At 38.3% G+C, this 26,655-nt stretch overlaps 1 protein-coding gene across 1 annotated transcript in view; it reads left to right on the forward strand.

Moving 5' to 3' along the window:
• Positions 1 to 8,776: 8,776 nt before the first annotated feature.
• Positions 8,777 to 26,655, forward strand: part of STMN2 (stathmin 2) — a gene marked incomplete at its 3' end in the record, with an annotated part of 30,049 nt that continues 12,170 nt past the window's right edge. Inside the window, exons 1-3 of the mRNA XM_079722576.1 lie at positions 8,777 to 8,873; positions 12,620 to 12,792; positions 24,275 to 24,466. Coding sequence (XP_079578702.1) covers positions 8,792 to 8,873; positions 12,620 to 12,792; positions 24,275 to 24,466 — 447 coding nt within the window. The 5' untranslated portion in view covers positions 8,777 to 8,791. The remainder of the gene's footprint in view (positions 8,874 to 12,619; positions 12,793 to 24,274; positions 24,467 to 26,655) is intronic.

Below are 26,655 nucleotides of genomic sequence, written 5' to 3' on the forward strand. Positions count from 1 at the left end.
GAGAACTCCACTCAGCCAGATGAATGGTCTCTCTGTTCTTTCACTCTGGCTTTGTCTCATTTAAGTCCCAACCAATTTAGCTATCATCCTAGGCTTGTGACTACTACAGGTGACTTAAGAAAAAGACATCCCTCGGTACCCAGAATTAGGCTTGCTGATAAAATCTTGAATTGCAGATAGAATAAAGTGTTCCCATTACCCCTGTAAACCACAGCGTAGTTTGGTCTCCATGTAGAACTACAAGAATTTCTTTATCAGGGGAAAGATAAAAGAACAAGACACTGCATGATACAGCGGAATTCTCATTAAACTCAACAGGCACTTGACCTGGAATCAAGAGTAAGGTGAGGTCCCAAATTGATACAATTTACTGCTTTTATTACAATTTTTATCACAAGGACTGATTCATGTCACCCAATTTCTTTTCCTTGTCACAATTGTTTTTCCAAGAATCAGTGGAATTGAAATTTAAGAGCCTCATATGTTTCTGTAAAATCCAATGATGGGTTGTACAGCTTTGACCTTCTTAAATGTTCCTTTACTTGATTTGATATCTATTCCTACAGAAAAAGTATGCTGCTCTGACTGATCAAAATATTAATCTTTCAGAACCTCCCTGGTTATTACAGCTTAGGAGATCATAATCCTTGTGGGGAGATGTGAGTTGAACAAATATAAACTGAATCCATATTTATATAGATTAGCATTACATCATCATGGCAGAAATATCTGAACATTACTTCATATCAGTGATCTTCTGGGATGTTAAAATAGATCTTGAAAAATCTGAGATTTCTTTTTCATGTAAATGTTGAATTCTCAATTACATATTCATCAAGCTAAGGTTTTTTTAGGGTCCAAATTGAAGCCAATATAGTATGCAAATGTTTAAAATAGAACCATTTTAGTCTATTTCATCTTTCAAGAAGAAAATCAGTGATGGAACTCCTGAAAGTATTTCTAAACAGGATGATAGATTTGACTTTTAGAAAATAATCTGACCTCAGGCTCTAGGACCTCAAAGCAATCAGACTACCAAACACAATACACATATACACATACACACACACACACACACAATAACACAATATGGCCAAAATCAAGTTAAGATGAGCTGCAGGACCTTAATTTATGACATGGATAAAGAAGGCATCAAAAAAAGGGCTTATAGGTAACGGATTCCCATCTATTTAAAGATAGATAATAGGAGGCACAGAGAGAAGTCAGATCTAGGAGATCAGTGGTAGAGTGTGGGTTCAGTGTTTAATGACTGTGGGTGTAAGTCTTGAGTCTTTTTAGAATCAATTAGCAGAGTACCATGTTTCTTCAATTATCTCTCATTTAAACCCTGGCAACAGCAACGAGGACTACCAGGAATGTCCACAACTATCGCCCCCAACTTGCCAGATCCTAAAGATGCCCCTACCTGGAAATGACAGCATTTTTTCCCAAAGAAAGAGGTGCTCTTAATTCACTGTTTATATAAATTGGAAAGCTTCAAATAAAAAAATGTTGTCAATGAAACCTCTTAGAAACCAATGCAAATCTACTTGCTGTAAAATCATTGCAAGGAACTTATATCCTGCATTCTGTATATCATCTAACTTTGTCCTTTACTTTCTTCCCAGAGACCTTTCAAAAGAAGAAATTTAGGTTGACTCCAAACTGAGTATCTTAGGACTTGTCAAGAAATCCCACCCCTACCCCCTACTGGACTAAAATGATCAATGATCGCAGGTAAAACATGAGAAAGGAAAGGAGGGAAAGCAATGTGCTAACAGACCCTGAGCATCCTTCATCGGAACCCCCAAAACACAAGTCCATGGTCAGGCAACGAGTTCCCTGAATGACTCTGTTCTTATGGTTAACACTGCTATGTGAGAACACAGACCAGTAGCGCATCCAGAGATTATGAGATATTTTCTTCCAAAGTAGTATATTAATGACATTTTCAGAGCATTCCTTAACTGTCTTTCACATGTTAACAGGAAGTCTAATACATATTACTTCTTTTTTATACTCTGCATTAGCCAAAACTGAGTCAAATAAAATTTTGCCCAGAATGAATAAATGGAAGATATTTTTGTGATACTACTGATTCTAAATAAAATAACAACAAAGTAAGTATGAGACCTCATATTGATGGTCGTTCCCACACAAGCCAGGTGAAATAGAAAATTGAACATTTTAAAAACACTTATTTTTAATTATTCAAGCCTGTCAAAAGTAATGGAGTATATTGTCATGAATAATATAGATTATTGTCTTGTTGAAACACAAAGTGTATAAAATTAAGATGTATTTGAAATTTTGAGCAAAGGGCTTAGAGCTTGTGATATATATTTAGAAAAATGGGAGAAATAATTTTATATGTATATACATATATATGTGTGTGTGTCTATTTCATATTTTACTAAGTAAACAAAATCTCTCTGCTATTTTAATCTATCCCAAGATCTAATCTGATAATTAAATCTCTAGTACGGATTGTATTGTTCTCCTCAACCACTCTTTGTTCCTCGAGGGAGGACTACAATCTCCAGATTCACACACACACACGCACACACAGGAAAAAACAACAAAAAAAAAATTGAGAAAATTTAGATGATTGCCTACCAAAATATATCATCCTTAAAATAACAATCCAAATAACTGATGAAAAAGTACTTTTATCCTAAAATACCTACCTAGATAATTACCACTTTCTCTTTTTACCTCATTAGCTGTAATATGAGTGTGTAAGGATATATTTACTCATATAATAAAATATACATATACTCAAAGTTCCTTTTGAGAAACTGTTCCTGCATTTTCTAGCCATCTCTGTACCAAGTAAAACCCATAAGTAAAAGAAAAGTTACATTTTCTTTCTATAAACCCCTACACTTACCTATAGCCATGTAGTCAATAAAGTTAAACAACAAATGCCAAAGAAAAAATGGGAAAGAAAAAAGTCTTGAACTCATTATTTTAAAAATCAGTAATAATATGCATTATTTTCTAGTTAGAAACAACGTGTAGATGGTGAAGGTAAGTGTAATACACCTGAACAAATTCTTGGGGAAGTGAATAACATTAGCAGCAAAGCATTTAGAGTCAGGCAGACCTACATTCAAACTAAACTCCACACTTTATCATCTACTGCACATTGGGCAAGCTACACCACTTCTCTGAGTCTTTTAATTTCATCTGTAAATCTGGACTAATTATAGTACCTCTCATTGTATTGTTGAGATGATTAAATGAGAAAATACACGCAACCAGCTAGCAGCATGCCTGGTACATTGTTTGGTCTCAACAAATCGCAGCTGTTGCCATTATTCATAGTTCATTGTAGCCATTTAGAAGAATGGAAAAAATATCAGCATTCATACACCATTAGGTTAAGTGGATATTGCTATTAAATCATTATGCATCATATGGGTTGAATTTTAAATGAATTTACTAGAGAAATACACTTACCTGTAAACATTAATAGTAAATAGCAAATGCAAGCAACAATGAAAAACCTTATATGGAATTACCTATCTCCTCCCACATCCTTACAAACCATGCACACTCTGCTTGGTGTTGGGTATAGTGAAAAGATTAATATATGCTGATTTCCAAAAACCAATGAAGAAAATGATTGTCAATTCAAAGTATGAAGTTTCAATAGTGAAATCTTAATAACGTGTTTCTAATAGCATTCACATTTGCTTGGGATTTGTTTTACTGTCAATAAAAAAGTTTATTCAAATTATATATATTTCCATATCTCAACCCATGGTCTATTTTCTACAAGGTCAGCTCATCCTAGATGAGCTGGACTCAGTTTTAGCGACCCTTTTTCTGGAAAGCTTCCCTTGGCTACCCATCCGTGAGGATCTCTCACTCTCTTCCATCTGCCCTTGACTCCAAATTTAGTTATTCTTTTCTATCAATTCATCTTTCATAAAGTCCCCTGCATCTTCCCTTTCCTTTTCCTCTGCACTACCATTTCCCCAAACCACGTTACCTGCTGAAATTTATTCAATTGTTTCTTAAGTGTGTCTCCTAGTGATGGGTCTTTTCTGCATAAAACGGCCAAATAGGTCTAAGAAGAGCTTTTATCAGGTAATTCCATTTTCAAAATGTTCAATAGCTTCCTATTGCTAGGATGACTCCTAATAGCCAAACGTTTTGACCGTGAATAGGGATGTTATTAATGGGCTTAAACCAGAACGATGCAGGCAAACCAGGACTCACAGCGAACCAACCTATTGCCAACTGTGCTTTTCAAACTTTCTCACCTAAATATTCCTAAGGGTGGACTCAAAACTAAACTCTCAAATTCAAATTTCTTTTACATTTACACATTTAAAATACTTGAAATTCTAACATTCTTGTATATATCCATGTTCGTTTTAATGTACACATAATGTTTTTAAGTTCCAGCAACCCTTTTACATGAGCAAAATTTCAAAACATCTTACCCAAAATCTTGGAGCCAAATTGACCTCAAAGAAGACTTACGATCAGGACACAACTTCTAAAAAAGTGTAGTCTGTGAAAAAGCTGTCTCCTGAAACACAGAGAAGGCCATTCACAAAGACCTGGAAGTGAATTATGCTCCCTGAAGTTGAGTTGAATCATCCAACCTTATGTAAACTCACTGTTCCACTCACAAAAGTTTTCCATATGGTCTCTTTATAAACCCATTTCCATGTCAACAATAACAAATATACCTCCTCTCTTCTTTGCTTTCCTCAACACTACTCAATCTTATGATCCTGGTCCACTTGCTCTGGTTGCCATATAAAATACAAGGTACCCAGTTAAATTTGAATTTCGGAAAAGCAAGGAATGGTTTTCAGTATGTCCCGTGCAATATTTGGATTAAAACTGAACTAGGTATTGGTATTTTTATTTGCTAAATCTGGCAACTCTAACTGTAAAGCCATTGCTGACCACCCTCCCCACAGCCCCAGGGCTTTGAGGTTCTTCTGAATTTCTAGTACAAATCATCTACCTCTATTTGACACTTACCCTATTTTGCATGTGTTTCTATCGCTTTTTATATCCATATACTTCATTTCCCTGACTTGAAAGCTCCTTAAGAATGAGGACACATATATCTCTTTTTAATTTCATAATGCCTCACAGAAACTCTTGACCATAGGTGGTGATCATAAATATTGATACTTGTCAATTGAGAGATTGATTTAAAATCAGTGAGCAAAATAGCCAACAACTATTTATTAAGCAACTGCTTTCTGTTCCATTCAGAACTATGCTGTAAATTATTTCATAAATGAGTAAGGTGCAGCATTTGCCTTCAAAGAGTTTAGTTTAGTAAACAAAAATTACACATCAAAAACCAGTAGTGAATGACCTGAAACAGTATATAATCAAGTATAACAGTGTATAATCATGATTATGTAGTATAGCCTACTAAGGACAGCAGGATATCAATGTGGGAGTACCCCCGAAGAGAGGGAAACGCTGAAGAGGGGTGATCTGAATTGGGATTCAGATCTTGGGAAGGATGTAGATGAGTGGAGACGATTAGGAAGGGTAATGTCATCTGGGGAAAGTCTCGGGCAACTGCAGCAAGTGGAAAGGAGACCCATCTTCACAGTATGCCTTTGCTGCATGGAAACAATCAGAATTTGCTTGGGCTGTGGTTGCAACTGGTTTTACAGGGTTCCATAAGATTCAGAGCAACTATATTAGCGAAAATCTATGCAATGGCTACTACTGGATAGAGTCATGCCATGTAGAGTCACAGGCCCTGATGTTTAAAAAAAATAATCAAAGTAAGGATGCCATTAAAGAAATCACCCACGGAGATGAGCTGGGGTTTGTCCCCAGACCACCTAAGAGAGGAAAAAACAAAACATTTTTATCAGTCACCATTATATATTACACATGGCCTCTAAATGTGTTGGTTCCTGACAACGTTTACACCTTTATCAATCTTAATTAGGTCAGTGACCTTACTGAAAATTGGTGAACTTCATTTCCAAGAAACTGAGGACAGATGTTGAGGAATGTTTTCTTCTGTAGGAATTCATTTTCTTTTACAGCTTTAATCTGTTACCTCTCTATAAAATGGAAAATCTTTTTTTATTGACGTATAGTTGATTTACAATATTGTGTTAGTTTCAGGTGTACAGAAAAGTGATTCTGTTTTATATATTTTTTGGATTATTTTCCATTATAGGTTATTACAAGATATTGAATATTGTTCCCTGTGCTATACAGTAAATTCTTGTTATCTATTTTATGCATAGTAGTTTTTAATCTCTTAATCCCAGACTCCTAATTTATCCCTGCCCCCTCCCTTTCCTCTTTGGTAACCATAAGTTTGTTTTCTATGTCTGTGAGTCTGTTTCTGTTTTGTATATAGATGCATTTGTATTATTCTTTAGATTCCACACATAAGAGATATCATATAATATTTACCTTTGTCTGACTTAATTCATTTGGTATGATATTCTCTAGGTCCATCCAGGTTGCTGCAAATGGCAACATTTCTTTTTTATGGCTGAGTAATTTTCCATCACATATATATATATATATATATATATATATATATATATATATATATATATATATATATACACCCCCTACATCTTCTTAAACCAATCACTGGTTGATGGGAACTTGGGCTGTTTCCATGTCTTGGCTATTATAAATAGTGCTGCTATGAACATTGGGGTGCATATATCTTTCCAAATTAGAGTTTTCACCTTTTCTGGATATATGCCCAGGAATGGGTTTGCTGGATCATTCGGTAGTTCTATTTCAGTTTTTTTAAGGAAACTCCATACTGTTTTCCATAGTGGCTGCACCAATTTACATCCCCACCAACAGTGGCTGCACCAATTTACATCCCCACCAACAGTATAGAAAGGTTCCCTTTTCTATGAGACAGAATATCTTTTATTTTGCTTTTGGATTGTCCTTCCCTAATAAATTTGATGTCTTTAACATGTGCTTCTAATATGTGCTTAGCTTTGCAAAATATTTTGGGTACCATTTAGCATCCTCTTACCAGAAAAAAGGTACAAGCCTACAAAGGCTTGCTGTTTTGGTTTTAATCAGTTCATGGAATTAAATGCATTGAACCACAAAATGCTTTTATGTGACAGATATTGTGATTCACGCTGAACATCCATGTGAAGATCGGCTTGGACCTTTATAAGTGACATAATTTTATTAACTGAATAGACACATAGGACAAAGAAATATGGTTTAAGCCTTCTAAAATTCCAAAGGCATCCAGTAAAATCTCTCAGAATGGGTATTGGCAGGACTATTCCGGCACAAGGCAAATTATGTTGCTTATTTTAAGGAAATAAGCTAAATAAGGATGGAGACTCTTTTAGAGAGATGCTCTGGATGTGTTAGGTTGAACCATATGCAATATGACACTACTGGTCTTTGTGTATGGTTCAACGGTGTGCAAGCATGTCCAGCCCTCTTGGCACATTGAATCTCATTCTGAAAGTAGAGCTAGAAGAAAGCCTCTTGGCAATCTTAAGACAGATTGATTTACTACATTTTATCCAGAGATCCCAACTTTGTCACCGTCCATATATGACGTCAGCCTCTGTGGGCCATTTCATTTGCAAAATTGATGGTACAATGGGTGGACAGTTGACTAAATGATCGCTTAGAATCTTCCCAACCTAAATTTCTGTAGCTCTGAAACATCCAGATACTGAATCTGTTTCCTACTGGCTAACCAAAGATGCACCTGGCAATAATGCCCAAACAATCTTCTGCAGATTCTCACCTTCCCAATGTACTCTTCTTCCATGGGTTACATAATGATCCAAAGACCCTGCCAAGAGGTACCTGCTCCCTGTGAGGTTCAATATGGTAGGACATCACCATTTGTTTATACTTTCTCACAAGTCAGTGCACATTATCTCTATTATTTTTCTTCCATTTTCCTTAATTTATTAATTTTGCTAATTAAATAACCAACAAAGGTGAGAAGATCCCACCTCTTTATCCCCATCGGGTCATCACTTGTCCTGGTGATGACCAACGTGATAAGAGGCCCTCCAAGTTTGCCTGGACAGGAGACCTCTTGAAGGACAAAGGGGAAAATGAAATGGGGGGGGGTTGGGGGGAGTGAAAGGGGAGAAAGGTCTGAACTCCGACAGCTGTTTGGCATCCAAACTGAGTGTGCAGAGAGGAAGAGACATCCTTATCAGATCTCAGGTCCAGGTTTTTGGTGTGTGTGGAAAGAGGGAAATAAAAAAAAAAAGTGCACTTGGGATGAAGAGAAATAAGCAACATTGGTCCCTGCAAGATATGTCAATATTTGCTTAATAACTCTCCTGATGAGTTCTCTGACTCTCTCCAAATGTGTATGTGGCCTTTCAGGGTCAACCAGCAAAGGACACCTCCTGAAGCTGATTTATATACAACAGACCTGCGTGCACATGTACTGGAATGGACCTTTCTCTTTGCCTATTTTGTCTGTTTCTGCTTCCTCTGTATCTTTCCTGTCTCTCCCTCCTACCCTGCTGGATCTCCTTTCCTTCAACCTTCCTTTCTTTCTCTAGCTCCCTTTCTCTCACTTCTTATCTCACCTGCAACAATTTGTGCTTTATGTCCTCTGTAATAAGGAATATGCACCCCAGGGTCTGTTTCCATCTTTCGTTCATTTATATTTTGTGAAAGAGAGCAGTGTCCCTGACAACATTCATTCTGCAGGAGGCTACAATTATTACTCAGGTTAAAACGTTCAGAGGAAATTCAGAAAATGATAGATACTAATCTTGAGCCTTTTGTTTCAGCCTACAAGGAAAAAATGAAGGAGCTGTCCATGCTGTCACTGATCTGCTCTTGCTTCTACCCGGAGCCTCGCAACATCAACATCTACACTTACGATGGTGAGATGCCTACAATAGAAATGCCCCTGCTGGCTGGATCAGTTGGCAAAGCTTGGATATATTTGTTTCTGTCTCACAGTTCCTGATATAATTAAATCAATATTTTGTAGATCATACTATTGACCTGCCGGGTCTAGCTAATGGGTCTTATTGATTGCCGTTTGCTCAAAACAGTATGAGTTTGATGCTAATAACAGCACATTAATGTCTCTTAAGAAACATGGCTGAGTGCTTATTAGCCATCGCATCCAGCATGTCAACATCCACAATACGTCCGAGGCTTTTCTTTGCAAATAAACATGATATGCTAAGCTGTAATTAGAGATCACAATTTGCAAGAAAATGCTTTGTAGTTAGAAAACTCAGGAGAGAAAATCAACCACCATCGCATCTTTTTAGTGTAGTCTTTATAAAATCCCCATATTTTGTGTGTGCATGTCAACAACCTAATAAGTTCCAGTAGTAAAACTGACCTATGACTGAAGCCCCAGATAAAGAGGATTTTAAAAGAAAATCCTGAAGAACTGGCATAGCTATGAACCTTATTTTGCAGTAAAACCCTTTTGGTTTGATTTATCCTGATTCATACTACTTAATTTGATTACCTTCCTGGTTCTGCCTCTATCTGCATGACCTCAGGCAAGTAACTTAGATTCTTTGAGCCCGATTTAACTCTAATATCTTCCTCCCTGTGGTGTTGTTGGGTTTCAATGGTTTCATGTTTAACATAGAGCCTGGCCTCTTGTAAGCATTCAAAATGGTAGCTGTCATTATCAACAATACCATTTTTACTTAATTCAGTCCATTTAATCAAAATGTTTGGTGCAGTTATATATGTAGTAGATAAAGCTGAGGCATATTTGGCTACCTGTTTGGCTCACAACGATTTTCTTTTCCACATGTATAAGGAAATACATTAAAGGTAAGGTGAAATGATCTATGGCAGTTAACCCCTTCTATGCCTTTAAAATATTCCAGGACTCAAAGACTTTTTCTTTCAAACTGATTCTGTCATGGCACAAGCATCATAAATATGAATTAACTGTTTCACAAGGAAATGTCTTTCATGCAAAAAGATTTTGGTTTCCAACCAAAACTCTCATTAGAATGCAGGTCCCATGCCTACTTCGTATAAGTTCGTTAAGTCAACAAATACACTGGTCCTATCCTTAATCTGCTAAATGTGGCTGTGACTAGTAATCCAGCTATGTTTCTTCTGAGACTGTATCTCACCATGTGTTGTCACTGAGGCTCCAGTGATGAATATGGCTCAGGCCTCTTCTTCAAGGCACTCATGGCCTAGTAGGAGAGAATTACAACATACAAATAACCAGTAAGTGGAACTCAGTGTGATTATTTGCTAAGGCAGCATTTACTGGTAGGACACAGAAGACAGTGATGGTTTCTGCCCTCTTAGGGACTGGGGAGAGGGAAACGAAAATCAAAAGTTATATATAAGCTGAATCTTAGAAGTCAAATAGACAATTCCACATCGCTCATGAACTGCTTCCTGAAAGAACTGATAGAGAATTTCAAATTCCCAAAGTCTTTAACCTTGTCTTCTCTTTCTATATTAAGTAATAATGTGAAGTGTTTATTGTAGACAAATATTATAACACGAATTAATAATAATAATTTATTATTAATAATTATTATTTATTATTATTTATAAACACTAAGTGCTATGGCCTGTGCTTTATACTTAGTATCCTTTATATCTTTTTTTGGAACATCTTTACAATTTAATTTTTTTAACAGCTGTATTGAGGTAACTTACAAATCACTGCACATATTTAATGTATATAATTTGATTAATTTGGACAAGTATCCTTCACCTTTTAATCTTCACAACAGTCTTATGAGAAAGGTGCCTTTTATCTCCATCTTTTAGATGAGGAAATGAAAGCTTAAAGAAGTGAATTAACCTTCCCTGTCTCACACCCTAGTAAGCAGGGCTTACTATTTGGATGCAAATACAGGCAGTTCTGATTTCAGTGTCTCTAACCCTATCCATTTAAAATCCCATCACCTCATCAAATAAGTGATTTTTATTTGCCTCTGTTCTCTTGAAATCATTTTCCATAAATTTACATAATTTTTATAGAATTGTACTTAAGATATAAGTACAAATTTGGATGCCTTCAGGAAGATTTAAAATATTTTTACATTTGTGAAAAAAGCCACCTCATTTTTAACATACTTACTGAATTGACTTTGTCTATATAATCTGTTAGCATTCACACATCTAAGTAAGTAAGGTCAGTTCCTGTTCACCTGGAGTCTTACCTGACCACAAACTGAAAGTGCACTAACCGGGCTGCTAAAAGAACATTAATGGAAGCTAATTTATAATTCTTCTCTGCTCTGCTCTAGTCAGAACTAGCCTGGAGACCTGGCCAGCTTGGTTGCCACAGTTTTCAAGGGACAGTAATAAACGAGTGAGACCTGTGAGGTTAGGGTATGATGCAGTAGTAAAGATCTAGAAACCGTGTCACTTTAGGACACTGAGGATGCTTTAGACTGGGGAAAATAATTGAAATGGAAAATCATAACTCTTTTCAAATACTATTGTGATGCACAACAGAGACTGGCCTGAATTTGGGTGGGTTCAGAGGACCAAACAAGGACTGGGGGGCCGAAATGAGAGGGGTGTAGTCTGAGGTTCAGAATAAAAAACACTCATCTAAAAGTTAGAGCTGTCCAATGAGCTTTTAAAAATCAGGATACTTTACTAAGCTGTAAGTTGTGTAATTACACTAATATCCTAGCAGGTGCTAGCTATCACTCCATTTTATATTATAAATGATATTATTTTACGTTATAAATTATATTATGCATTTATTTTCAGGTTTTTGCCCATTTAATTCCTATGCATATTATGCAGCTATTGAGTTAAATATTTTTTAAATGTACAGAGTGTATAAATCAGATAAGCAGATGTTGCCCCCTCCCTCCCCTGATACAATGCCTCTTCCCCCGGTTCCTGTCTACAGCTGAGGGAGATGAAGAAGGACATTCTAAGTAGCAGCAAAGTAGAAGCAAAGATATTACCATGGTACCCTGTCTTATTGTCTTCATTAGACTATAAGCACCTTGAAGACAGGGACCCCCATCACAGTGTCCTCCCCAGAGTGGACATTACACTGCTTGATGACTCAGATCAACAGACACACTGAAGGGCAAAACAGGAGCCAGCAGGATACCTTGCACATGAGCCTTGACTGCTGCAGGTATTTCCAAACATTCAGGGAGCTACATCGGTTCCAACACAGCTCCTGTGATTTCTAACCACAGGATTAGGTGTGAGAACTGGAGGACTTTGTTATTTTCCTCATTCTTTAATCCGAAAATGTTTCCAGCTATGCTAATTTCCCAAAAAATAAATAAATCTAATTCTATGCTCCTTGGTTTTCATATGAGGCTCATATTTATTCAAAAGGAAAATCAAGTTAGTTTAAAATTGATTCAGGCTATATTTTTCTGGGCACACCTACCATGATTCAACTCCCTATGGACATTATTGAATTTCCCAACACTGTAAATATTTATCCAGTTAAAATATATCTATAATTATACTAAAGAAAGGGGTCTTATAAGTTCAAGCAATGTAGAGTAAATGATCATATGCAGCATTTTATTCATCTTTGCCAGAATAACAAGGCTACTTTTAATTGCCAGAATTCAAATTATTTTAGTAAACCCATGCCTGTGTTCTGTGTGCTTAACCTCAAATATTCATCTCTCAGATATGGAAGTGAAGCAAATCAACAAACGTGCCTCCGGCCAGGCTTTTGAGCTGATCTTAAAGCCACCATCTCCTATCTCAGAAGCCCCACGAACTTTAGCTTCTCCCAAGAAGAAAGATCTGTCCCTGGAGGAGATCCAGAAGAAACTGGAAGCTGCAGAGGAAAGAAGGAAGGTAAGTTTTTCCATAGGGTTTTAAATTCTGCTCTCTCTTTTCCTTGCCTTCTCTCTCTCCTCTTCTCTCTCCCTTCCCCTCCCCAACCCCTCAGCTTTCACACACACACACACACACACTTCCATCAGAAGTTCCAGGGGAAAATGATGCCTGAACCTGCACATGTAGGTCTTCTAGACATAGATCCAGGCTACTTCAAGTAAAACTGCTGCTTTGAGGCTAGTTAAAACCAAAGATCTCAGACACTGAAAGAACTTCAGTGCCCTAGTGCCCTCTCCCCATCTTGGACCCATTTCGATAAAAGCCTCCCTGCCTTAGCCTATCCTGGCTGTCAAGAAAGCACAGCCTTAGGTACCGTAACTCCAGGGGTTGTGGTGGAGAGAGGTGCCCAAGTGGTGAGTCCTCGCTCTCAGACTCTGCATCCTGCCCCAAAGCATAGTACATGGTTTTCCTCGGAACTAGAAAGCACCAGATACTCCCTCTGAGATATTTCCTGCCCAGAAACACTGTTCACCCCAGGGTAAGGGTCAGAAGCTTGCCCCTGTCCCCAAGGCTTCACTCCCTGTCCTTGAAGTTGGTTCATCCAAGATCAGAACCCTCTCGTGAATATATGAGTATCTTCCTCTACCCATTTCTAAGCCTTGATGGTATTTTTTTCTTTTTTCCATTGGTCCTTGTTTGTATTAAAGAGCTTTTTCTTACAGAGCTAAATCTTTAATTTTCCACAATCAGCTGAGCCAAGGGTATTAAAAATGGAGGGCATACAGAAATCCCTAAGACTGTATACATAGAGACAGAAGTTATGTCTGAATATGTGTGTATCAGCTGTGTGATTATGGGGGTACATCCCATCGAGACACTCTTGAAACCCAAATGAATTACTGCAGGTAATTCATTCCTATGTTGTATTTTCCACTGACTTTATCATGATATATTTTTAGAATCATGTATTCACTAAGAATATGCTCCATGCATGGTCTCATGATTTAAATGGAAACTCTGCATTTATAATAATTTTTAAATTTTATTTAGATGTTTATAAAAAGTTAGCCAATGCATTAAACACTTCTATGTTGGATACTTACAAAGAAAAGGAAAATAGTCCTTCTCCTAAAGACTGAATTCTCTAACAGGGAGTGCAGAACAAACCCAAATGTGTGTGTATGTATATGTGTTTATATATACCTACACGCACACACACAAACACACTCACATATATGTACATACATATCTATAGCATCAAATAACAAGGCTCAGAGATTATAAATCCTAGATTAAGTTTTCTGAACCAAAAATACTTTTTGTTTTAATCTTTGTGGTTGGAAAATCTTCTTATACTGTGTAACTTTCTGACCACAATTTCAATTTTTACTCAGGTGAAGTTCTCTTTACATCCAGTGAGTATTTCTTTACATATTATTTATTGTATTTGACCAATTACTGTTGTTATAAATCTGGATTTCAAAGGAAGGAAACTAAGCTACTAACCTAAGCAGACATACAAGAAGTTGCTTTAGAAATATTTATCTTTATTTTGTTGTTGTTTATAGCTTTCTTCTCATAGTAAAACTGAATTAACGTATTCAGAGTTACAGTCCTTCGAGACTGTCGCCAACAAATATGAATAACTAACTACAATAGTAGAGAGCATGTTACAGTCAAGGTAATTTAAGTTCTCACTGAAGCATTGGCATCTTATAGCTAACAGTTGTAAGTAGAGGTCATAGGTTGACATATGAAGATGCCATGACTTGATTAGAAGTCAGTAACTGACCTGAAATTGAAAATTAGAGATGAAAATTCAACATCATAGTTCAGAATGTTGCTGGTATATTTAATTTGAAGGAAATTATTAAAAAGAAAAAGAAGAGCACAGAGATGATCAAAATTAACTGGATGTTCTCATAAAATTCCCTGAGTTAACTAATTACTGATTCTGGTAAAATTCATGTACCCTGACAACAATAAATTGTCAACAATTACACACTTAAACAATTGAATTTAACTAAAAATTGGCCACGTGGCTAAAAGACATTTACAAATGTAATCATCCAGCATTTCGACACCCAGGAAAAATATTCTTTGGAGCCCTTTAAAATCAGTATTCTGTCACATTCCTGCTCTTACTAAAATTTTCAAAAAAATGATTTTCAAAAAAATCATTATATAGATTATGTCCAGGTACTAGGGTTTTAATTAGAAGAAAATACAACTAATTAACAGAAAGTGACAGCTTAAGAAATCATTAATTGATTTTTTTTCTATTGGGTTGTACTGACTTAATTAGCACTCATTTGAAGGACTGTTAATTCTCTTTAAAGAGAATTCTTTAAATTCTTTAATTCTCTTTAAAGAGCCTTTAGCAAGTGCATATATCTCAGTAACTATCTAAGTGAGGACATGCATATAACCAAAACCCAACTCAACTAAATGAAGCAAAAAGAGGGTATGAGACTAAAATCCTCAGAGTTGTTACAGCTTCAAAAACAGCTTGATCCAGGAGCTCAATATTTCTTTTTACATTTATCATTTATTTCTGCAAACTAATTGGTCTCAATACCAAGGATTTTTTGTTTCAGTCAGTCCCAAATTATTTTTCTCACAAATTAGCAACTCCAGCAGAAAGAGAGCTTCTCTTTCCTAATAGTTCTAACAGAAGTCTTAGAATTGAGTCTCAGTGACCTGTGCCGGGTCACATGCCCTACCCAGTAAGATGGTACTAAATAAAGCAGGACAAAGAGAATTGGTAGTTCTGGGGTGAAAAGTACTATTCATATGGGGTGGTCAGAAAAGGCCTCTTGAATATGAGAACATTTGAAAAGAAGCATGAAGATTGTGAGGGAAAACATTTGAAAAAAAGGCAAGAAGGTAAGGAGTGAGCCATGGGACTCTTCTCTGGGGGACAGAGTTTGATGTAAAGAGAATAGCAAGTGCAAAGGCCCTGAGGGAGGAGTATGCTAGGACTATTCGAGAGATAACACAGAGGACAGTATGGTGGGAGCAGAATGAGCAAGGGGAGACTGAGGTAGGAACTGAGGTCAGAGGTAGCATTTTTAAGGACTCTGACTTCAAATGAAAAAGAAGTTCATTGGGAAGATGAAACCATTTCACTCCTTGTGAATCACAGCCTCTGTTCAGAGAAATATCTGCTTTAAAAAGCTGGGTGACTAGAAAAATAAATAGTGTTAGATAAATAGAGAAGACATGAAAGTGTTCTAGATGTAGAGAATGGTTCCAGAACTAAGGATACCCAGAGGTGAGAGTGCAGAAAGTGTGTTTTCAGGGCAGTGGGTAGACCAGTAGTTTGGGCTAGTGGCCTTGGGTAGGGAGTTGGAGAGTAGTGAGGTGAGATCGTGGAGGGCCTTCAATGCCTGGTTAGGTGTTCAAACTCTATTTTATCTAAGAAATGAGGAGTCATTAAAGGCTTTCAAAAATACTCAGATGTCCAACCTAGCCGAGTGACTGGCAACACTCATATTGCCCTGGTTCCATTTCCTTTCCTACAAGCTAAAAGTTTGTAAAGATTCCGCCTACCAAACATAATACATTTAAATAAGTATTAATCAATTCCTTTTGTCATGGTTATAATCAAAGCATCTATAACTGCTAATTAATATTTTTGATTATCATAAAATAAGCATTCTCTCACTAAATTAACATAATCCTAACTCAAAGTAAGGATAAAGATAGACACAGGGGGCTTCCCTGGTGGCGGAGTGGTTGAGAATCCGCCTGCCGATGCAGGGGACACGGGTTCGTGCCCAGTCCGGGAAGATCTCACATGCTGTGGAGCGGCTAGGCCTGTGAGCCATGGCTGCTGAGCCTGCGCGTCCAGAGCCTGCGCTCCGCAACGGGAGAGGCCACAACAGTGAGAAGCCCGCGTACCGCAAAAAAAAAAAAAAAAAAAAAAAAAAAAAAGATAGACACAGGTATTTCACAGAGGTGAAATATGACTTCTGATAGGGCTTTTAAAACAAAAAGGTTATGAGACCCCTCCCCCTCCAGTAGTGCCCTTGAAAGACTTGCTTCTGGGACCTGAGTTTAGAGATCATGTCTGGGAAGCAGTGACCTACCTCGGCTGTGCTGCTGGAGCCTGCTGGATTTAGAGCTGGAGGGCTGCCATGGACTCATCTCCATGTGGGCTCAAATTCACTTTGTGTTCAGTGTTTTGGAAGTTCCCCCAATTCCTCACTCCATCTGTTGATACTATTGCAGCACTGACCATATGATCACTAGGTTAAATGCTCCTCCCTTAGGCTCCTTTTTTTTTTTTTTGCTGTACGCGGGCCTCTCACTGTTGTGGCCTCTCCCGTTGCGGAGCATAGGCTCCGGACACACAGGCTCAGCGGCCATGGCTCACAGGCCCAGCCACTCTGCGGCATGTGGGATCTTCCCGGACCGGGGCATGAACCCGTGTCCCCCACATCGGCAGGCGGACTCTCAACCACTGCACCACCAGGGAAGCCCCCTTAGGCTCCTTTGAACCAGAATTAATGCTCCACTGATTAGTTGGTAGAAGATTATTATAAAAGGAATAAGTCCTTTTCCTGGCTTTTTTCTTCCTTCTTTGATTACCTTTGAGAATTCAGAATTCACCTCCATGAGACCACATTACCTCATGAGGTCAGATTTGAAGCTCATTATTTGAAATTAAAGTTTCCATACAGCAGCTTACCCATGTGGATGAAATGATATGAACACTTCGGTTATCCATCCATCCATCCATCTATGCATCTATCCATTTATTCATTCAACGAACATTTATTTAGTGAGAGGCAGTAGAGCTAAGCTAACCATACATTCCAGTTGGCCCTGGACAACCCCAGCTTATTCCTACTGTTTGGTTATCATTATTATTTCAATCTCGTAAATATCCCAGTTTGGACAATAAATTATGTGATATGGCAAGACAAGCACAGTGTTTAAGAGCATCTTTAAAAGCATAGTGGTTAGGGGCTTTCCTTGTGGCACAGTGGTTGAGAGTCTGCCTGCCGATGGAGGGAACACGGGTTTGTGCCCCAGTCCGGGAAGATCCCACATGCCGCGGAGCGGCTGGGTCCGTGGGCCATGGCTGCTGAGCCTGCGCATCCAGAGCCTGAAAGCATAGTGGTTAAGAACACATGGTTAAGAGAATGCCTGTGATCAAAGTCTGGTTTCGCCACTTAATAGCTGTGTGACCTTGGGCAAGTCACTAATCTCACTATGTCTTATTTTATCCATCTGTAAAATGAGACTAACAATAGAACTTACATCTGGAGTTATTGTGAGAATTAAGAGAGTTATTCCATATCACAAACACTGTGAAAGTGTCAGCTATTGTTGTGTAAAAACACATCCAATTCCAACCTCACAGAGATGATGATTTAGCAAACTCATGATTTTATAAAGAAAGCTTCTCATTAACACAGATGCTGAAATGTTACTGTATAATACATTTCATAAATATTTTTAAACATTATAAAATATTAGTTATCAAATTACAAAGGTGGTTTGATAGGTAACAGATATATAAATAGTTCAGCCCAACTAAAAGTGGCTTGAAAAATTAGTATTATAAAAAACAAAAATGATGGGGCTTCCCTGGTGGTGCAGTGGTTGAGAGTCCGCCTGCCGATGCGGAGGACATGGGTTCGTGCCCCGGTCCGGGAAGATCCCACATGCCGCGGAGCGGCTGGACACATGAGCCATGGCCGCTGAGCCTGCGCATCCGGAGCCTGTGCTCCGCAACGGGAGAGGCCACAACAGTGAGAGGCCGGCGTTCCACAAAAAAAAAAAAAAAAAAGATGAAAACTTAAGGAATTGAATGATATTGATAAAATCTCATGCTAAAATCAATTAAATTAAAAAGAAAGTTATTCAAACCACTCCAGTAAACTATAATTGGCATACTGATAATACTGGCACAATCAACTCCAAAGTCATCGAACCTCCGAAAGAAATCTGTGTTGCTTATTTTTAATAATATGGCCTCGAAGTGGACCATTTGTCACCAAACATGATAGACTTACCTTTTCCATTTGTCGGCATCTCACATTGTAGATGGCAACTAAAGTCGAATCCAGTAAAAGAGGGGTGGTTTGTATAGCAATGATTATGAGCTAAAGTGCTGGATTATTCACAATTCAACATTCAGGAAGCGTTCTGCTCCTTAGAGAATGTGACACATGGTCCACAGACTCTTCCCGTGTGTGCAGACCACCCCCATGATTCTTTTCCTAGGAGTTAACCGCAGTAAATGCACTACAGCCTCTGGCAGAGGGACTCATTCTAAAGGTGTTTGGATTTCACTCATTTTAAATTTCTTATTATGCTTCTGATTCTTCAACACAAAGTGAATATTAAACCCTTTTGTTTTACATAATTATACTCAATCATCATATTTAACAAGGCTTTATTTGTGACTTTAGCTGGGTTAATAATGTATTTTCATTGTTAACAGTAAAGCAAATAATTAGAGACACATCATCTAACCTACTACCGTAAAAGCACTTAGGTACTAGGGGACCTGGCGTCAGATAAACGGTTCTAGAAGGCAAGAAATATATCCAAATGATGAAAAGGGACAAGAAATAGAGAGGTATGGGGACTTTCTGGCAGTCTAGTGGTTAAGACTTCACCTTCCAATGCAGGGTGCGGGTTCAACCCCTGGTCAGGGAGCTAAGATCCCACATGCCTCGTAGCCAAAAAACCAAAATGTAAAACAGAAGCAATATTGTAACAAATTCAATAAAGACTTTAAAAATGGTCCATATCAAAAAAAAAAAAGAACTTTAAAAGAAAATAGAGGTAGAAATGTGTATACTTCAGAACACATAGAAATAAAAACTAGCACTATCTAAAATATAGTCTTAAATCTCCTCTGTGTACACAAAGTAAAATGAGTTTTATTATACCACTTAACTCAAATTTATCTTCCATTTCATTATACAGTAATTAAATGCTTATACTCAGTAATATAAGAAATGGTAATGAACCTCTTTGGAAAATTATATAGTTAAAGTGTTCCTAAATGTACAATAATTCTTCTCACCTTCTCATTATTTTTCCCTTCACGTATCTCTCTTGTAATTATTTCAGTGATACTGAGTTCAGTGTGAGGAAATTTATGCCTAGAATAGGTGTTCACCATCCATGTGGCTCCGCTATTACAATAGCAAGATGGAGATGTTCTTCATCTCCCAGAATATCATTCTGGATGTCTTAGCTCTATAAATACTTTGGCTTGACATTCGCATTATACCTGCTGATGATTATCATGCCCTCATTTTCTATTTCCGCATTTCAGTGACCTTCAACATTAGGTACATGCTATTCAGAAATGTTCCTCCATGGTCAGATCCTTTTCCCTTAAACAATTTATTTTTAACAACGTTTAGCAAATCCCACCTCTCTAGCCTCCCTATAAGTCAATCAAGATTCCTTTCTGCCAATCTGCCCAAACAATGAATAAAGTAAGAATACCTATTTGACCACATAGCAAAAACTTTACTCCTACTGAAATAAAGGAAAATGCTTCTACTTTTATATATCACATCCTCACACTCATTTTCTGTTTTAAGGCAGTTTTCTGGACAAAATACTTATTTGCTTATTGATAGAAATATTAGAATCAGAACCAGTGAGGTTGTGACTGGGAGATTAAAGCTGTATTCATAGAATCAATTTCTCCCCAGGAACAAATTTAGAGAGGTTATAGGTGGTAATATCTGGATGCCAGGCTATGTAAGAAGGAAGAAGAATTATGACTTCCTGCAGCAGTGGAGTTCCAGAGACCCTAGGAGCTGAGGTCAAAGCCCTCAGGGCTGTTAGCTCCATGGAAGAATTTAAGAGTTGAGTATGTATGAGGAAGAATCAAAACAGGGAGGCAGACATATTTTCTTGGTGAGGAATTCTTTCCATAATCAACTTCTCATTCTGTATTTTTCTTCCATGGACTTGAGCTTTAAATATTTGAAACATATATAATTATTAGATCCTACTAATGCATGAGTTGAGGCAATGGTGGTTATAACAATCCCTACCAGTGCATAAGGAAAGGCTCCATGGAAGCGAGTGGTCCTGAAGAGTGGCCTGGCCCAGTTAGGCAGGTCTTCATCACTGAGCAGCAGCCTCACGTGAGAACGTTCTGTACTGCCTTCTGTTTCTGTTTCACCCCATTAATTGTGCTAAAGGAATGCACTTGACACCTAGTCTGGGTAACCTCATTTAGCCCCAGTGACTGCAAAAGTATTAACGCCATTATTTGAGGCATTTCAAACTGGGCCAAATGCCACACTCCACAAATGCAAGAGACCTCCCTCCTTTCGTGATTATGGGCCCCCGAGGGAGTCTGTGTTCACACAGACCAAATGTGTCCCACCAAGGCAAGAGATCTGAAAAGGAATGTATTTGCTCTATTACCCTTTCAATGCCAAAGCCTTCCCTTCTCAATCCTATTCCCCTGCTGTCTCCTGACTGGTCTCGGCTCTTTCACAAAAGAAAATTAAGAGCACAAATATAAACATCAAGTTACAACACAATTTCACAAAGTGCCAAAGTTAATTTGAGCATCTGAAAATTTAAAATGATGCAGTTGCTTCTGGATAACTATCCACAGTAACTCTGCGAGAAAGGGCCACAGAAAAATCCAGGTAGATCCTATCCAGGGCAGTGCTGGAAGCACTGATCTATGGGAGAAAGAGGAGGGGAAAGGGACTTACTAACATACCGAGCAGAAAGTTCATGTATCTACTGGCTTCAGAAGACTTGGCTGATGGACCATGTCGTACAGAGGAATACAATCTAAAAGCACTGCTATAGAGGATTTTGAAAATTTTTGTTTTGCTTTATTTTGATTGATTTGGTGTTCTTTGGTTTCCTGAAGCTGCCCCATCGTTTTCTGCCCATTACAAGAGATACCTAAGGCCTCAACCTTATCCATAATTCTTGGACACATTGCGCCCTTGTTTTGTGATAACCCAGACTTCTCTCCCTCAAAAAGTTTTCTGGACTTAGGTTATGTAAATTGAATTGAACTTTCTGAAATGAAAGATCAAAGTCATTTCCTCTTACTTCTTTGTGGTGCTTCCTTAACTGAAAATTCTTAGCAGTACAGCCCCATTCAGTGTACGTGTGCTGGTGGACAGGACGGAGTTAAGGAAGGGCTGACTGTCACCAACCACGAGGACACAATCTACTCACCATCAGTAACTAAAGGAATGTGAACATATATACTGCACACGTGAGATAACCAAGACTCTACATCTGAGTTTAGGTGTAGCAGGAGGTTCAATTGCCATCCTCTCCTGTCACAAGTGTTTTGAGTTTTCCTTTCAATAATAATGGCTGCCGTTTGCTCAGCACTAGCTTACTCCATATTAGACACTGTGCTGAATACCTAGCAAACATTATTTCATTTGATGCTGGCAAATAGTCCTATGAGATAGCTACTATCTTTAGACATATGTCAAAAAAATAATTTCATGAAGACTTTTCTCAGAGAGAAACTTTAAACACACACACACCTTTAGTCAGTCTCTCTTTCCCTGTGTCACAGTTCAGTAGTCCTGGTAGCAGTAGATAAGCAAAATCAATGTAGGATGTTTTACCAATAGTCCCACCTAGAGGCAGGAGGATGAATAAGCTAGAAAATATTTTTTCATGTTTCTTCCAGAAAGGTTCCATTTGATCTTGAACTTACTTTGTGTTAACATTTTATCATTTTTCATAGTAGATTTTCTGCAAGCTATAACAAAGCAAGAATGAAATGGGTCCGCTAAAGATGTCAGTGAAAAGATTATGGGGTTAAAACAAGAAGTGGGGCTGGTTCCCAGAACTGTCTATTTAATCTCCAGTGAGTCACTAGACATACTCCTGATAAACTTCACAATAACCACATCAACAAAGACTCTTAAGGCTGTCTGATTTTACCATTCCTGTAGAATTTTATCCAAAGAAAAGTCTCTTTCCCTGTCAGACTTCGTATTGTTTATACATCACAATCTCTCCAGTAAGGGCCCATGACCACTCCCATCAACTGAAATATCTTCCTATTAATGTTTTTAATGGTAACCAATATTTAGCCCATGAAATATTTGTTTGATCTACCATTGTTTAGATATTCACATTTACAACGACTCCTCTGAAGCCTCACCTCAGAGGACCAGCTGATCCCAAGGAATTACCCAGGAACTATGGATGTGTAATAATTTAGTCTTAAACCTGGATAGTTCAGTAGTGGGTAAGACTTCTCTTAGCTGCATAATTGTGGAGAAGAAGGTGAATGTGGAAAGATGTTAATATATCCAGGGTCATTGACACAGTTAGAACTTAAACACAGACCTGACACCAAAGCCCATGCCAGTGTATTTTTCAAAAAGTAGGCTGTGAACTGCCTGCATTACAATCACTCGGGATGCTTATCAAAAATGTAGCTTCCTGGGCCTCCCTGGTGGCACAGTGGTTGAGAGTCCGCCTGCCGATGCAGGGGACACAGGTTCGTGCCCCGGTCCGGGAGGATCCCGCATGCCACGGAGTGGCTGGGCCCGTGAGCCATGGCCGCTGAGCCTGCGCGTCCGGAGCCTGTGCTCCGCAATGGGAGAGGCCACAACAGTGAGAGGCTCGCATACCGCAAAAAAACAAACAAAAAAAAAGGTAGCTTACCAAAGAACTGCATTGTCAGAATCTCGCGGGTGGATACCAGGCCTCGGCATAATTATCAAGCACCCTCTGACTGTTAACATACAGAACCGTATAGCCTCCTGATGCTGCAGGAGAATTATAGTGCACAAAAATGTTTGGGACATGCAGGAGTGGGGTACACAGGTTTCTGAAGTTTCTGCTGTAATCACTGAGCAATCGCAGGGTTTCACAGGTGACCCAGGTGGCCTTGGCATATTCAAGACGGGGCCAGAAAAGGACTTTCTGTTGTCTGTGACCATATGGAGCTGAAGTTTGCACTGTTCCCAAAGTCTCCAAAGAGAATTTGGTGCATGAAAAAAAAAGAGCAGAGGTGGGCATGGAATACAATGAGAAAGTGAATTTAACAATTTGGGGAAAGTTGAAAGGCTCATTGCAGGGCCCAGCCTACAACTGATCAAAAACAGTGAGGCAGGAAAAAGATGGGAACGTGCCCCAATCCTCACCTATTTTCCTCAGGCTTTCATGGATGTTGCCATCAGGTGATTAATTACAGCATTCCCTGTTGCATAAATGCTTAGCAGCAACTTATGAAAACAAAACTCTTCCAGGAGGGTAACATGCTTCTTCTTCTAAAACAATCTGTCCAAAAAACTCACAGCTGAAAATTCAGCTCACTACATTTCCCCACTCACCACATTCTATAGAAAATTCTAAGGCATGCAGATGAGCAGGGAATTGACAACAGTGCTCAAGGCTAGAAGTACTACTCATTTGAAAAGAATGCTGTCTTGAATCAGTGGACCATTATTCCACCAGGTTTGTGTCTGGGTGATTCTAAGATGCATATGTTTTTCTTCCCCAGTCTCAGGAGGCTCAGGTGCTGAAACAATTGGCAGAGAAGCGGGAACACGAGCGAGAGGTCCTCCAGAAGGCTTTGGAGGAGAACAACAACTTCAGCAAAATGGCAGAGGAGAAGCTGATCCTGAAGATGGAACAAATTAAGGAAAACCGTGAGGCTAATCTAGCTGCTATTATTGAACGTCTGCAGGAAAAGGTAATCATAACAGAGTCCTGAGCAGATGCACACATTCGTATGCAACACGGCCAGATGAACTCTCAAATGCCCAGGCACCAGAGACTTAATCAATCTCTGCTGCAGGTGCAGAAGGCACCTAACCCCATGGGCAGGGTTTCCCGGGGTAGCATGGCCTTAGTGGGCACTGAAACATGGTTGAGGAATGGGAGTAGGACTTAAAGCTGGAATTCTGTCAGATTTTCCAGTGGTGAATAGTTTGAGGGAGGCTGATTCCTGCTTTTCAAATGTATAACAGACTTCAGCACAAATCTTAGGAACCCATCTACTGGAAAAATATTAAATTGGAAATATTAAATATTTCATACAATCAGTAATAAATGACAATAATATATAGTAAAATAATAAATTTAATATTTAGTCTAATAATTAATATATAATATTAAATATGTAAAGGTTTTGTCAAAATATATTTGGACATATTTCCATACATTTGGAAAAACATATTTGTCAGAATATTTATGAACAGCGGAAAACCCATTCCCTCCATGTAGGAAAATCTACACTAAAAGCTAGTAGGGGAACTTCATTTACTCAATTTCTGGCATCCGGGTGTCTTTCTTCTCACCAACCTGAACATATAACTATTCCCATCAGTCAGGATGCACAGCCCCGTAAATCCTCTAGAAATTGTTCTCAGAGCCACTGTATCTTTTACTCAGGATAATTGTGAATCAACCTTCATCTCTCATCCTAGGCCCTAAAAAAATAAAAGCAAATGGCATTGCTAGGAATGGGGCATGCTGATCTTATTCCAGAATTGGCAATTAGACCTTTAATATCCAGCGCAAGATTTATATCAATCCAAGTGGCGGGATGAATTGGGAGATTGGGATTGACATATGTACACTGATATGTATAAAATAGATAACTAATAAGAACCTGCTTATAAAAAAATAAATAAAATTAAATTTAAAAAAATTAAATTAAATTTTAAAAAGACATATCAATCCAAGGCTATCCAGGAGCATTACTGTTTTTTAAAATTACACATACTCAAACACACAGCAGATCCTTCTTGATTTCAGTTGTAAAATAGTTCATAAAATTTGCATATTTAACTATTATTTCCAGAAGTGCTGGATTTTAATGGGCAATTTATTTCTCTCTGTGTATTTTTCTTCACCCACCCCTCTAGCCAGCTCCTTTATTCTCTCTTCTCGCTCTCACCCAGAATTGGTCTCCTCCCTCCATGCATACATACTTGCATACACATTTGCATGTCTACATACATGCATACATACATACATACATGCATACATACAGTTTGTCCTGGAAATAATCAACCTGTGGAATGCTTAATATTCCTGGCATCAAGCTGCAGAATCTCCAGGGGTGGGACCCAGGCATCCATATATTTTTTTAACTCTCCAGATGATTCCAGCATGCAGTCAGTTTTGAGAACTAGCGGTTTGTAGCTTTTTCTTTTTTTTTTTTTTTTTTTTTTTTTTTAATTTATTTTTTATTAGTTTCTGCTTTATAACAAAGTGAATCAGTCATACATACACATCTGTTCCCACATCCCTTCCCTATTGCGTCTCCCTACCTCCCACCCTCCCTATCCCACCCCTCCAGGCGGTCACAAAGCACCGAGCTGATCTCCCTGTGCTCTGCGGCTGCTTCCCACTATCTATCTACCTTACGTTTGGTAGTGTATATATGTCCATGCCTCTCTTTCGCTTTGTCACAGCTTACCCTTCACCCTCCCCATATCCTCAAGTCCGTTCTCAAGTAGGTCTGTGTCTTTATTCCCGTTTTACCCCTAGGTTCTTCATGACATTTTTTTTTTTTTTAATTCCATATATATGTGTTAGCATATGGTATTTGTCTTTCTCTTTCTGACTTACTTCACTCTGTATGACAGACTCTAGGTCTATCCACCTCATTACAAATAGCTCAGTTTCGTTCCTTTTTATGGCTGAGTAATATTCCATTGTATATATGTGCCACATCTTCTTTATCCATTCATCCGATGATGGACACTTAGGTTGTTTCCAGCTCCGGGCTATTGTGAATAGAGCTGCAATGAACATTTTGGTACATGTCTCTTTTTGAATTATGGTTTTCTCAGGGTATATGCCTAGTAGTGGGATTGCTGGGTCATATGGTAGTTCTATTTTTAGTTTTTTAAGGAACCTCCATACTGTTCT

This window comes from Hyperoodon ampullatus (assembly GCF_949752795.1).
Source record: "Hyperoodon ampullatus genome assembly, chromosome: 17".
In the NCBI taxonomy this organism is placed as follows: Eukaryota; Metazoa; Chordata; class Mammalia; order Artiodactyla; family Ziphiidae; genus Hyperoodon; species Hyperoodon ampullatus.